Genomic DNA, 12,986 nt, shown 5'->3' with positions numbered 1-12,986 from the left:
CCATTATATCTATATTGTACTGCACACGTCCAGCATAATATGTATATAACATATATTGTGATGTATATATGCAGTATCTGTGATGTGTATATGGGGTCTGTATACACTGTATGTGAGTATATTGCATATGGCACTGTATGTATGTGTATATGAACATGAGTGTATTTATATGTGATTGTAACTCGCATGTATGAGTAAACTAATATGTATATTTTTAAGTGTGAAGGGGGCCCCATGCAGTAGCCTGCTAGGGGGCCCTGTCTCTCCTGGTTACGCCACTGGATAACAGGGTTTGTGTGCTACACAATCACATGGGGAAAAGAATCACATGGATTCAATGGAAAAAGATTAGCTTAAAGGGGTTGGTTACTCTTTTACAAAAATTGCCCATGTGCCTTCACTGCCTTGTAGATAATACCGGACCGGACTGTTCATCAAGTGATTCAGCATTCCTGCTATTTACTTTTGTACTGTGTGCAAACCCTCCATACTTCTTATTGTACATTTCTGCTGCTGCTGCAGCTCCTCCTGTTCGGTAGAGCTTAGAGTTATGACTCATCCTGTTCCCTCCCCCTTCCATTTCTTTGTCTGTGTCAGTATAGACAGACTGTGAGAAGAGAGAAAGAGAGGGTGAAGCCCGACAATATCATATACAAAAACACTTCTGTCTTTGTGAATGCTCGGTCACTGTGGCTGTAGAAACAAAGGATGGACACAACTATCCTATGTTTCTAAGGGGCGACTTGGCTTTATTTGAGGATGTTATATTTACAGTTTTTTAAATATATGCAATTGAAGAAATTAATTAAAAATTAAAATTTGATTGTAAGTGTGGGAAAATCCCTTTTAGCTTGGCTACAACTTTATTGGAGATAATCTACAGAAGGTGAAGTAGTTGTAAGTCGCAGGTGAAGTCCTGCGTAGAACTAGAGAAGTAAGATCTCCTATATACTAGCGGTCAGCAGTCTCTTCCATACAGACATGTACGAGGAGGATGCAATTTTTTTTGTCCACAACCTTCCTTACTTGTCTATATACTGAGCAATTACTACTACTACTGCAAGGAATAGCCAGAGACAGGCAGAGGTCAGGGCAGGTGGGTACAAGCCAGTTACAGTATAATGTCAGACCAAGCAGGGGTTGTCACCAAGAGACAAATCTAAGAGACATTAGTCAGTCATGTAGCAAAGTTAAACTATGATGTCACGGGGCCACAACACCGCTGCGTAATGGTGTATGCGGGGGGAGGGAGGGGGGCATTATGAAAAGGGGGGCATATGGGGTTGACATGTCATTAAAGAGGGTCATCTGGGATTGACATTTCATAAAGGGGGGCATCTGCTGTAAACTGGGAGACTGGTATGGGGCTACTGTGAACTGGGGGGGGGGCTGTTTATGGACTGGGGGGGCTGCCTACGGACTGAGAGGGCATTTGCTGGGGGGCTATCTATATAGTGAGGAGACATGTGCTGGAGCTATTTCTATACTGCGTGGGCACGTGCAGGGGCTATCTATGTACTGAGTGGGCAGGTGCAGGGGATATATATACTGAGTGGACATGTGCAGGGGTTATCTATATACTGTGTGGGAACGTGCAGGGGCTATCTATATACCAAGTGGGCATGTGCTGGGGCTATCTATATACTGAGTGGGCATGTACAGGGGCTATATATATACTGAGTGGGGACGTGTAGGGGCTATCTATATACTCAGTTGGCACATGCAGGGGCTATCTATATACTGAGTGGACATGTGCAGGGGCTATCTATATACTGAGAGGGCATGTGTAGGGGATATATAAACACTGTGTGGGTACGTGGAGTAGAGTAGGGTCCTGTCAAAAGAGTTTAGCTCGTCATGAATGTTTTTGAAAAAAAAATTGTGTATACACTGTTCTGTATCAATATGGGAAAGGACACTGGTTTGGGGAGGATGCACAAAAGTCTTCCAGTCAGGGGCCCCAAAATTCCTAGTGGTGGCATTGATGGTACCAAACAAGATTCAGAGGAGTTATATTTTTGCATTATATTTGTTTCACCTTCTTTCCTGAAAGGATCCACATCTTGTCCCAGACAGTATAGTGACTCGAATTTCTGAGGTGGAGGTTGTGAACGGTGGGGAACTTCATCATAGACTAAAGGCTGAAATAAATAACACAAGTCATTATCAGATCTACCACAACTGCTTCCGAAATGTTGAGGTACTTAGACATTTCTCACTTCCAAGGAAATCAAGTCAAGACATCTCACACTAGATCTCTACAGATGAGAAGACATCTCACACTAGATCTCTACAGATGAGAAGACATCTCACACTAGATCTCTACAGATGAGAAGACATCTCACACTAGATCTCTACAGATGAGAAGACATCTCACACTAGATCTCCATAGATGAGAAGACATCTCACACTAGATCTCTACAGATGAGAAGACATCTCACACTAGATCTCTACAGATGAGAAGACATCTCACACTAGATCTCTACAGATGAGAAGACATCTCACACTAGATCTCTACAGATGAGAAGACATCTCACACTAGATCTCCATAGATGAGAAGACATCTCACACTAGATCTCTATAGATGAGAAGACATCTCACACTAGATCTCTATAGATGAGAAGACATCTCACACTAGATCTCTATAGATGAGAAGACATCTCACACTGGATCTCTACAGATGAGAAGACATCTCACACTAGATCTCTACAGATGAGAAGACATCTCACACTAGATCTCTACAGATGAGAAGACATCTCACACTAGATCTCTACAGATGAGAAGACATCTCACACTAGATCTCTACAGATGAGAAGACATCTCACACTAGATCTCTATAGATGAGAAGACATCTCACACTAGATCTCTACAGATGAGAAGACATCTCACACTAGATCTCTACAGATGAGAAGACATCTCACACTGGATCTCTATAGATGAGAAGACATCTCACACTGGATCTCTACAGATGAGAAGACATCTCACACTAGATCTCTATAGATAAGAAGACATCTCACACTAGATCTCTATAGATGAGAAGACATCTCACACTAGATCTCTATAGATGAGAAGATGTCTCACTGGATGTTCTCATTCTCACTGTGTCTTACTAATATTGTACAAGGACATAATATGAGATGGATATGAAGCAGACCGATGATTGGTAGATACTATCCAGCTTCCGTTACTAGCAGCAGGTGTTTCTTTGAGGACAATGTCCTAAAACTGTCTCCATAGAGAATCATTCAATGGAGGGGGAGGAGGAACAGGTTTTGAGCACCTGCCACCACCACCTGCTGTTTGTAGTATTAATATATAATCCATTTACTGTTTATTGTTCCGGGACCTTTGTATAATCTTTTATAGTTGGGACCTAATGATTTATCTGAGCCCCAGTGCAAAATTCATAACCTATTATGTGGCTTATAACACTTATTTTATTGATAAACATCATTCATACCCCTTCAGCGTTCAAGGTCGGGTAGTGACACCAACCCTTGCACCTACCATCGCCGTGCATCTGTAAGGACCACCCAGGCGCTAAGATGGGGAGGTGGTACCAATAACTTAGACAGTGACACACAAATGTAGTTGATGCTCTGCTAACCACTTGGTGTCCTGCTGCTACTTGTACCCTGTACATCTTACCTGTATGGTGTTAGTTGACGACTCAGGTGTAGGGACTTCTTCTAAGTAATATTCCACTGCTTCATCTTCTTTAGCATCTAAAGAAATAATGGTACTAATCATCCTGTGAATGTATTGGTGGTTCCCAAACTTTTAACACTGATTAAGTCTTTTACATAATCACTAAACTTGAAGTTTTTCCATAATTTAAGCAAAATCCCTGGTGGCTGGGGCAAGTGTGAGGGAAAAAAACATGGGGGTGGGCTTAACTTTCTTCTACAGCTACAACATGGCACTGATTCTGAATCATTCCCAGCTGCGACAGAAGTTTTGGGGGCAAAAATCACAGTGGCCAATCAGTGGCCTCAACATGCTCCAGTGACGTAACGTGCCACGAGAGGTATAATGGGGTCTTCTTAGGGCACTGATTAGTCACAGAGGACCTGTGACCGTCAACACTTTCAACTGACCCTCAACAAAGCAACCCCAAACCCCAACAATCAGCTGGAAAAGAAAGAATAGACTTTTTCTACAGTTTTTTTATTTTTATCATCCAATTTATTGAATCTCCTGATGGACATCGACCACTAGGATGAAGGATTGTAAACCGCACACATTGACATACTGGTGCGTAGATGTCCTTTAAAGTATTGATTTCGGAGTGTAATCATGTATAGGATAGAAGTGTAATAAAGTGTAATAAAAGGTTGTAGATACTATAAAAACTTATTTAAAGCCTTGGTATGTGCACCTGTCCCACCATATATTTTCCAGTTCTTACAATGTAATCTCTACGGAGACAGATTAGTCGGGAAATTTATGATACACAACTAGCGTGAGGTCTAAGGTCATGGTCATGATACAAAAAGAAGCCTACAAGTTTCTCTACGACTTTCCAAAACCTTTCCAGGTCACATTTGCTGATAAACATGAGAGTGATCTCCGTCCAATTAAAATAGGGAATAACCTTTTTCCTTATGACCGACCTGTGCTTATGGACGTCAAATTTGGTGGTCCCTTTTTCATCACCCCCTGCTGTAGGCACATGGTTGGCCACCCCTTTCTATAAGCATTGTGTCCTGCAGAGAGAGCATGGACATGTCAACAACTTACCTTGCTGATTTAAACCTTAAAAAAAGGGGTTTAACACAACATTGAAGTAATGACTAAGTAAGCTAATCACAGGCACCTTCATGCAATTGTGAATTAAGGGTTGATTAAAAGGGTTGACATTATGTAGATCTCATAAGGGAACCTTTATGCAACTTTAATTTAAAAGTTTACCAATAGGGTTTGCTGAAGGTAGACCTCTCAAGCAACTTTGAAGAAAGGGTTTTACGAAGAGAGTTTACTTAAAAATACTTCATACAAGGTTAAATACAGTAATTTTTTTAAATTAAAAAGTTCACCCAATATTTATCTCTCACAATCACCTTCATGCAACTTTGACGAAAAAAAAATCTGAAAATTGATAAAGAGCAGGAAGGTTTAATAATAATTTGGCAGACAGCGGAGCTGCAGTTTTAGTTTAAGGTCAACATTGATTTCCTATCTTTTTTCTGGACCCAATAATCATACGACAATTCATGAGAGTAGAAAATTGAAGATTGTGGTGTCTATCTGCAAGTAAATGAAGGGTGAGATGGTTAAAAATTAACTCTCCACTTCCCTTTTAGGCTTTAGTCAGATTGTTGCTATTTGCTTTTTACTGTTGCTTATATCCCCTGGAAACGATGGAGCATCCATGTGGTTCTTGATAACCTTTAACCTCTCAATAATTCCCACTGGGCTCATTGTGAAAATAATTAACTGCAAAACTGCATTGGGCTGGAAGGAAAATGTCTCATTTGTTCTTGGTAGTCAAAGGTTAAGTCTATAAAACCAACCAGGAGTTTCCACCTCCCCCCCCCCTTCTCCATACACAAGCACGCTCAGTTTGGCATGTCTTTGGAAGACGATGGAAAGATGCAACTAGACTTCACCGGTGACGACTTTCCTCCCATGAGAGATATTTCATGCAATGTGTAGGGCCACATTCAGTCATTGCTCAAGCCTCATATAGTCACTAAGTAAATACTGGAAACAAAACCAGCTCTTTCAAAAGGAAGAAGTAGCCGAAACCACAATCATCTGACATAGACATTGGTGGATCAGATGACAATCACAGAAATGACCACTGGCTATGGATAAGTATAATTGCATTACATATCAGTCTTGACTTTCCCACGTTCCATCAGTGCGTGCTATAGGGTCACTAGGAACCCCACAATCTGCAGATCTGTATTTAAGTAGATGTCTCGCTGAGGGAGGTCCTCATATGTCTACTTCTTTGTCAACTAAAGTTGACAGAAATGGATTCAATCTCAACGCATGACACCCAGAGGGGATTGGCAGACACCTCCTGGTGTCCAAATAGATGACTTCTTGCTGCAGGTGGGAGGGAGGGAAAGTAAACTGGTTGCTGGCACCAGTCTGACCATATGCTGGGATCATTTTCCAGCAGAATTTTTATATAAATATCATCTGTAAGGGAACCTAAAATGCACCTCAATAGACCCTTCAACTTCCGGGGCAGTTGGATACTTTTCTCTAGCCTTTACCATTCCTGAACCATCAATCCTGTAAGTTTTTTCACAAAATGTGCCAAGTTAGTTCTGTGCTGTCAGGTGGGTGGAGCACCTAGTCTAGCACCACCCACCTAAAAGTTGTTTCTGAACACCCAGCACTGATTGGTCAGGGGTAGGGCGCATTCACACGTGTAGTTTTTCTGATGCAGCTTTCAAAGCCAAAAGTAGATGTGGATCATAATAGGGAAGAACTTATCAATGTGATCTGCTACTTCTCCTCTTTTTTTTTAACTCCACTCCTGGTTTAGACATCGGAAACTGCATCTGAAAATTTAAACGTGTGAAAGCTTCAACAGAGAGAAAATGACAACTGCTCCAAGATCAGTAGAGAAGAACCTATTATATGATGCAAAGATTGGGAGTTGATTCTTGTTAATGGTTCTGCCCCTGTTGATGTATTTGGGGATCTGTTCCAGCCTACCGTAATAGGGATCACATAATATATGGTGGTCACCCATTTATTTTCAAAGAGTCGTTTTATGGAGCTTCTTATTGGGGTTTAGAAGATTTTGGCATAGTATCTAAATGTGTGATGTCTATGGAGCTGGAGTATCTAAATGTACGTTGTGTAATACTTTCTCCTGAGCTTGTCTTCTAATACTGTCTATTGTCACCATCACATTGTCTAAACATGTGCGATACCGGGAGATCAGTGGAATTCCCCACCTGCAGGCTCTGGGATATGTAGAAATGAAAGTGTGATGTATTCATTTACTTACGTTTCCTTCTTATTTTCCACATTAGGAGGATAATTCCAACCATCAGGATAACCAACAGAGAGATGATCGATAAAATATACCAACGTCGAGGCTGTTCTGGAAAACATAGCAGCAAGTCAGTACCAGAAGGACGTCCTGTGTATGGTGCCTTTAGAACATTGGGACAATCTACTGGAAAGCAGTAGTGGATAATAATAAAGGTGGTTTGGGCCGTAGCCCAGGGTCCAAGCCTCTTAGGGGGCCCATGGCCGCCCAAACCACCCACCAAATGTTACATTGATAAGGACCTTCACCCATGAAACCCTCACACATTTGTTCCTGCTCTCAATACAGAAGCACAAGCAGAAACGCCCACGGGCAGGGCATCTTGAGTCACGCTGTGGGTGGGAATAATTAGTATAATACCCAAGTGTCAAGCACCATGTGTGCCGAAAAAAAGTGCACCGGATGCTCATTGGCAGGATTTAAAAACTGTTTTGCCCCCGAAACACCTCCGTTCCTGGACAATACAAGATCTGCACCAGCATCTACACCTGTCCAAAGCTATGCTTGCCTAATGATGGGTGTTTCTAAATGGTAGGTTTCCCTTAACCTTAACCCTAATAAGAACCCAAGCATGCATCCAAACATAAACCCTAACCTAAAGCTAAATTCTAGGAAAGGAACAAAAATGAATAGGATCTTTTATTAAAAAAAAAATTTCAGAGTACTTTAAGGGGTCGTTAACCAATTCCGATAACAACTGGAGCAACAAAGGTTCGTACAATAGCAGAAAAATTGCAATGGGGGAATGTGGTGGCATCTCCTCAGTATAGTGTAGGGAACTGGTTTATAACTGAGTGAGAGGCTTGTGACCAGGGTCAGGAAGTCAATCTAAAAGGAAGTAAACCGAACACTGATTTGCTAGGACTTGACTGGCAACCAGTTCAGCCAACCAGAGTTAGGTAATAAGGGGGTATCGGGCGGGTGTCACTACATGCAGCAAAGTTCCTAAAAAGCACACTGCATGCAGAATGTAATGGCAGAGTCTATACCGGCACACTCTCACTGACAGAACTAGTGAGTCAATGTCACAGCTTGGAGGTAGGCACCCATGGATGCGGAGGCACAGAGTTTTGAGCTGACTCTGATAGGTGGGGGCCCCCTTATGAGTAAAGTGGTGGGGGTCCAAGGATGTGCACCCCTGGAGCCCTTCCTTCTACTAAATATTGAACATTTTAATATGCATGTTTTATCATAACGTCTGTACTGGGTCTCAATCGCAGGTTCTTCTGCACATGGAGCATAAACCCAAACTGTCTAAACAGTATAAATTACACATGTAAACTATATGCCCTTTGTATAAGCTCAGAGTCACAATCCATCATCTGCTCCCTGACATAAATTTGGTTATTGCCTTAAGCCAACACATATTTACTTCTGTGTCTTGCTCCGAAAAAGAAGTGATATATTAGCATCACGTCATACACAGATAACCCGAAGGCCCAACCGTGTAAATAGACACCTGCACTAGAATATCACCCGGTATGAATAGGTTTGTGGACCTTAAAGGGCTTTTATATCTTCTTGGTATTGATGTTAAACATAGTTTCAAACTTGTACCCAAGATGTGGATCCCATTTACTGCCAACTTCTTGTATATTTAAGGTAGAACTTGTAGACACTTGTATGGCTACCTACCTGTACTGAAACAGGATTTCACACTGATGGAGACGTTCTTCTGGTCGGCCGGGTTGTGGACTATACACAGGATCTCCATGTCCTGGTGGTCCGGTGCTAGTGATATCTGGGTGGTGCTGCCGCTATCATATGGCTGATACTCCTGGTCCTGGTGTCTGTATTTCCATGTATAAGACAGATGTAATGGATGTGATGGGACAGAGCACTGGAGGGTGACATTACATCCATCTTTCCTATATCCTGTCACTTCAGTCTGTATATCCAGAGGGGGAACAGGCTCTATAACGAAAAAAGTATGTAGTCTTAGCCAATTTGCCAGTTTTGCATTGGGTTCATCAGGACTCTGGGCTATTCATTGTTTCAATGTTTTCGGTTTCAGGAAGCTGCTTTACCCATCTTGCTGTGTTACAGGGGGCATTGTCCTGCATGAAAATTGATTGAGTGAAGAACACAAGAATAGAACCCCATGTTGATGAAGAAGTATCTGATAAACACTTGTATTCCCTCTGCCATGTAACTGAGAATCAACTCCTGCTGCAGAAAACATTCCCCAAACTATGACACTTCCTTCCACTACCTTTCACTGACTTATTTACACACTTTAGGCTCAGTCTTTCTTGATGCACATAATGGATCATATTAATCAGGGCCTCTGCACCAGGTCAGTGGCATAGAAATAATCGCAAATGCTAGTTTATTGCTAGACCCTGCAGGGTCTGATTGCTCATACTATATACTACAATACTATAATGCAGTATATAGGAATTTTACTTATGATCTCTAATAGCCTGTCATTTACCGGCTACTGGAGATCATTACACATGGCAAGCCGATGAGTCTGCCACGGAAACCAATCACCACCCTCTGATGACATCACGGGGATGGAGAATGACCATCCAACCGCAGCACTTAACAGGTTAACTGCCATGATTGGTGACAGCTACCGCTGTTTATGGACAGAGCTCAACCTGTGATCTATCTCTGTATAACCCCAGCAGCACTAGGGCGTAATAGTACGTCCTTGTGTGCAAAGGGGTTAATAGTGTTGGAAACTCTTCCAAATCTGGTCTGTTTTCAGGATATGACTCAGTTGCACCCTTATTTTTGGGGCACTTTGCTTCATGCTGCGGTGACACCTGTGACACAATTCTGTCGGATTCTAAAAATAAATGTGCTGCAAACTTAGACCTTTCAAGGCAACAAATGCAACTGAGACACAATTGTGGCGCAAGAACATACTAAATACACGTACAAGCTCTAAAGACACTTTTTTGTTCATGCAAATGTAGACAAAAATCTGGTGAAGACACAATAATATATTTATTATATATAAAATATATTTAGGCCACTGTGTCTTCTACCTGGCGAGCCTAAAAGGTTCCTCAGCCTACCCTTACCCTACTACACCATCCCTACCCTCCCTAGACTATGTAAATGCAACTTACATCGGTGTCTGAGCAAAAGTTCCTAAAAGTTGTTAATAGCCGTGTCACGTGGTAGATTATGGTCTACACCAGCACATCATTACAGACGTTAAAGAGGACCAGTCACGCACTAGGAGCTGGTCAAGAGAAATAAGATGTCACTGGAGGTGAATTTGAAGTGTCTAAGTGAAGAGTCTAAACTCATGTGCATAAATGCCTAATCCTAAATAAATTTGCAAACATTTTTAAAAAATTCACATTTTTGCCAAGGTGCATGGTCTTACTAAAGTAAGCAGCTCCAAGCGCTACCCCAGATGTTAGATATCGTTACCCTCCGATAACGCTAGCAGACACTGCAGCGCCATAGCCTCAGAGCGCCGGACCAAGCTCACAGCGGTCCAGCGTATTGAAGGAGGGGTGGTTCGAGGAGGGGTGGCCTATGGTGTGGGAGGGGCTTTCTGGAGAAAAAGCAGCACCTCGGACCGCCCCCCTCATGAATATGCCGGACCACTGTGAGCCTGGTCCGGCGCTCTGAGGCTATGGCGCTGCAGGGTCTGCTTGTGTTATCGGAGCGTTCCGATATCAGACATCTGGGGTAGCGCTAAAAGCTGCTTACTTTAGTGCATTTTTTTAGGGTCCTCTTTAAGGGTGTTTTCACACGTTTAGTTTTTCAGATGCAGTATTCACAGCCAAAAAAACATAGGACGTCACTGAAACATAAATCTGACGCGTTTCAAACCCTAAAACTTTTATCTTTTTTAGCTATGGCTACGATTAAGACCCGTTAGGGATCGAAATGCTTGAGATTTACACATCCTATGTTTTTAACTTTTTTTTAAATATTTCGTTCTGCTACGTTTCGGAAAGCTACATTTTTCATACTAGAACCCCAAAATAATAGTCCTTTCCTCAGCTATACAGCGCACATGTATATCTAGATATAGACTAGACTACACCTCCACAGGAAGGAAGAGAGACGTGGTCCTGCCGCATGACGTGACCACATATAGTGTTGGTCTCAGTAGCCGTATGAGAGGCAATGGTAAAGTGAGCGTGTGATTATTTTTTTGTGCTTTTTGTGGGCTTTTTTACTGTAATCTATACAAATGGGTAAGAATAGATCTACAATGCATTCAGAAAGTCGTCAGATCATTTTAATCTTCAGAGCCTGGTATTTCAAATAAAAAAACCTTGTGAAAATGTGAATTTTTTAACATGTTTGCAAATTTATTTAGGATTAAGCATTTGTGCACATGAGTTTAGACTCTTCGCTTAGACACTTCAAATTCACCTACGGTGACATCTTATTTCTCTTGATCAGTTTTGAGATGTTTCCAAGACCTGTTTGGAGTATATTCTCTCAACTGCCTCTAGTACAAAAATCTTCGACAGTAACAGTCTCTTGCATTTTAAAAGTAAAAAATATTGCATTCAGTCAATTTAGACCTTCTTAGAGCAGAGTAAAATCGTCATCAATAGATCTCTAGATGAGGGCTACCCTCAGAAACTTGTCTCTTCAGCTCTCGAACATACAAAAAACTTGTTCCAGGAGAAGGGGGAGGCAGGCACATATCTGTCAGAACAGAGATGTAGAAGAGCTGACAGTGTAAAAGTTTGTCTGTCATGTCTCCGTGTAAAAGACATCTCATGCACCTCTCATCTGTCTCATCTCTCTCTATGTGTCAGTGTGTTAGTACAATGTCAGAAGCCAGATGAAAGTCTATATACTCCTGTACCCTGATAATGTAACCACATTGGGGGTCATTTACTAAGGGCCCGATTCGCGTTTTCCCAACGTGTTACCCGAATATTTCCGATTTGCGCCGATTGTACATGAATTGCCCTGGGATTTTGGCGCACGCGATGGGATTGTGGCGCATCGGCGCCAGCATGCACGCAACGGAAATCGGGGGGCGTGGCCGAACGAAAACCGGACGTATTCGGAAAAACCGCCACATTTAATAACCGAAAATGTGTCGCTTGGCCAGCGCTTACCTTCACCTGGTCCAGCTAGGTGTATTCCGGCGCGTGCAGATGATTTTCAGCGCAGCAGCGCCACCTGGTGGACGGCGGAGGAACTACCTTCATAAATCCCGTCCGGACCCGAATCCTGTTCAGAGAACGCGCCGCTGGATCGCGAATGTGCCCTATTGTCACCCTACAGTACCCAGCAGCTGTAACACCGGACATCTCATCCCCGTGCTCCGTGCTGCTAATTATGATTCTTTCTTTTCTACATTAGGTGATCCCAGAGTGTTAAGACGATGGACAGCGCCAGAACCAAGATGAATAGGAGTGTGAGTATTTCTAGGTTTTATTGTTTTTTTTTTTGAGTGGTTGATTTCCTTTAAAAACCCTTTAGCTGAAAGTAAACTCTGCAATCCAAAGACACAGAAGAGGTCCAGGAATTCAGTTGTTCCACATTAAGTCGCTACCTATAGATGTGGTTGATCGCATTGTAAATGTCTGAATGAGCAGATGCATGAGGAGAAGAGAACTGTCTGTAAAATTCAGAGACACTTTAGACAGTTCTCCAAAACCCAAATCTATGGGGGATATTTATCAGGATCTCTGTGCAACGTCAGTGGCGCAGAGGCCCTGAAATAATCGCAAATGCTAGCTTATTGCTAGCTTTTGTGATTATTTTCCCCGATCCGTAACCGTCACGCCAGTGGGGCGTGAAGGGGCGTGAAGGGGGAACGCGGCTGGCCGAGTGGAGGACGCGGCTGGCCGGGAGTGGGCCGGCGCGGGGCGTTACTGTCCCCGCGTCTGCGCACTCACTGCTACCGTCGACTTTTCGAATATGCAGCGCACGAGCGCCAGCGTATGATAAATATGCCCCTATGTGTCTAATAGACAAGAACAGGGCAGACGGCTTCAACTAAGGACTAAGAGTTTTTTTTTCCCTA

General features: G+C 42.6%; 1 protein-coding gene across 2 annotated transcripts in view; it reads right to left on the bottom strand.

Annotated features, from left to right (window-relative positions):
• The window catches only part of LOC140069374 (CD48 antigen-like), a 28,582-nt gene that overhangs the window by 3,698 nt on the left and 11,898 nt on the right, over positions 1 to 12,986 (bottom strand). Inside the window, exons 3-7 of one of the 2 annotated variants that reach the window (XM_072115010.1) lie at positions 8,654 to 8,932; positions 6,974 to 7,069; positions 4,614 to 4,706; positions 3,649 to 3,725; positions 2,039 to 2,141 (exon numbers count right to left, since the gene is read on the bottom strand). In XM_072115010.1, the coding sequence (XP_071971111.1) occupies positions 2,039 to 2,141; positions 3,649 to 3,725; positions 4,614 to 4,706; positions 6,974 to 7,069; positions 8,654 to 8,932 (648 nt within the window). The remainder of the gene's footprint in view (positions 1 to 2,038; positions 2,142 to 3,648; positions 3,726 to 4,613; positions 4,707 to 6,973; positions 7,070 to 8,653; positions 8,933 to 12,986) is intronic. The other variant, XM_072115011.1, reaches the window with a different exon arrangement.

Source organism: Engystomops pustulosus, chromosome 7 (genome assembly GCF_040894005.1).
Source record: "Engystomops pustulosus chromosome 7, aEngPut4.maternal, whole genome shotgun sequence".
NCBI classification, from domain to species: domain Eukaryota; kingdom Metazoa; phylum Chordata; class Amphibia; order Anura; family Leptodactylidae; genus Engystomops; species Engystomops pustulosus.
Note: the sequence above shows the minus strand (reverse complement) of the source record. Positions and strands in the feature narration are given on the sequence as shown.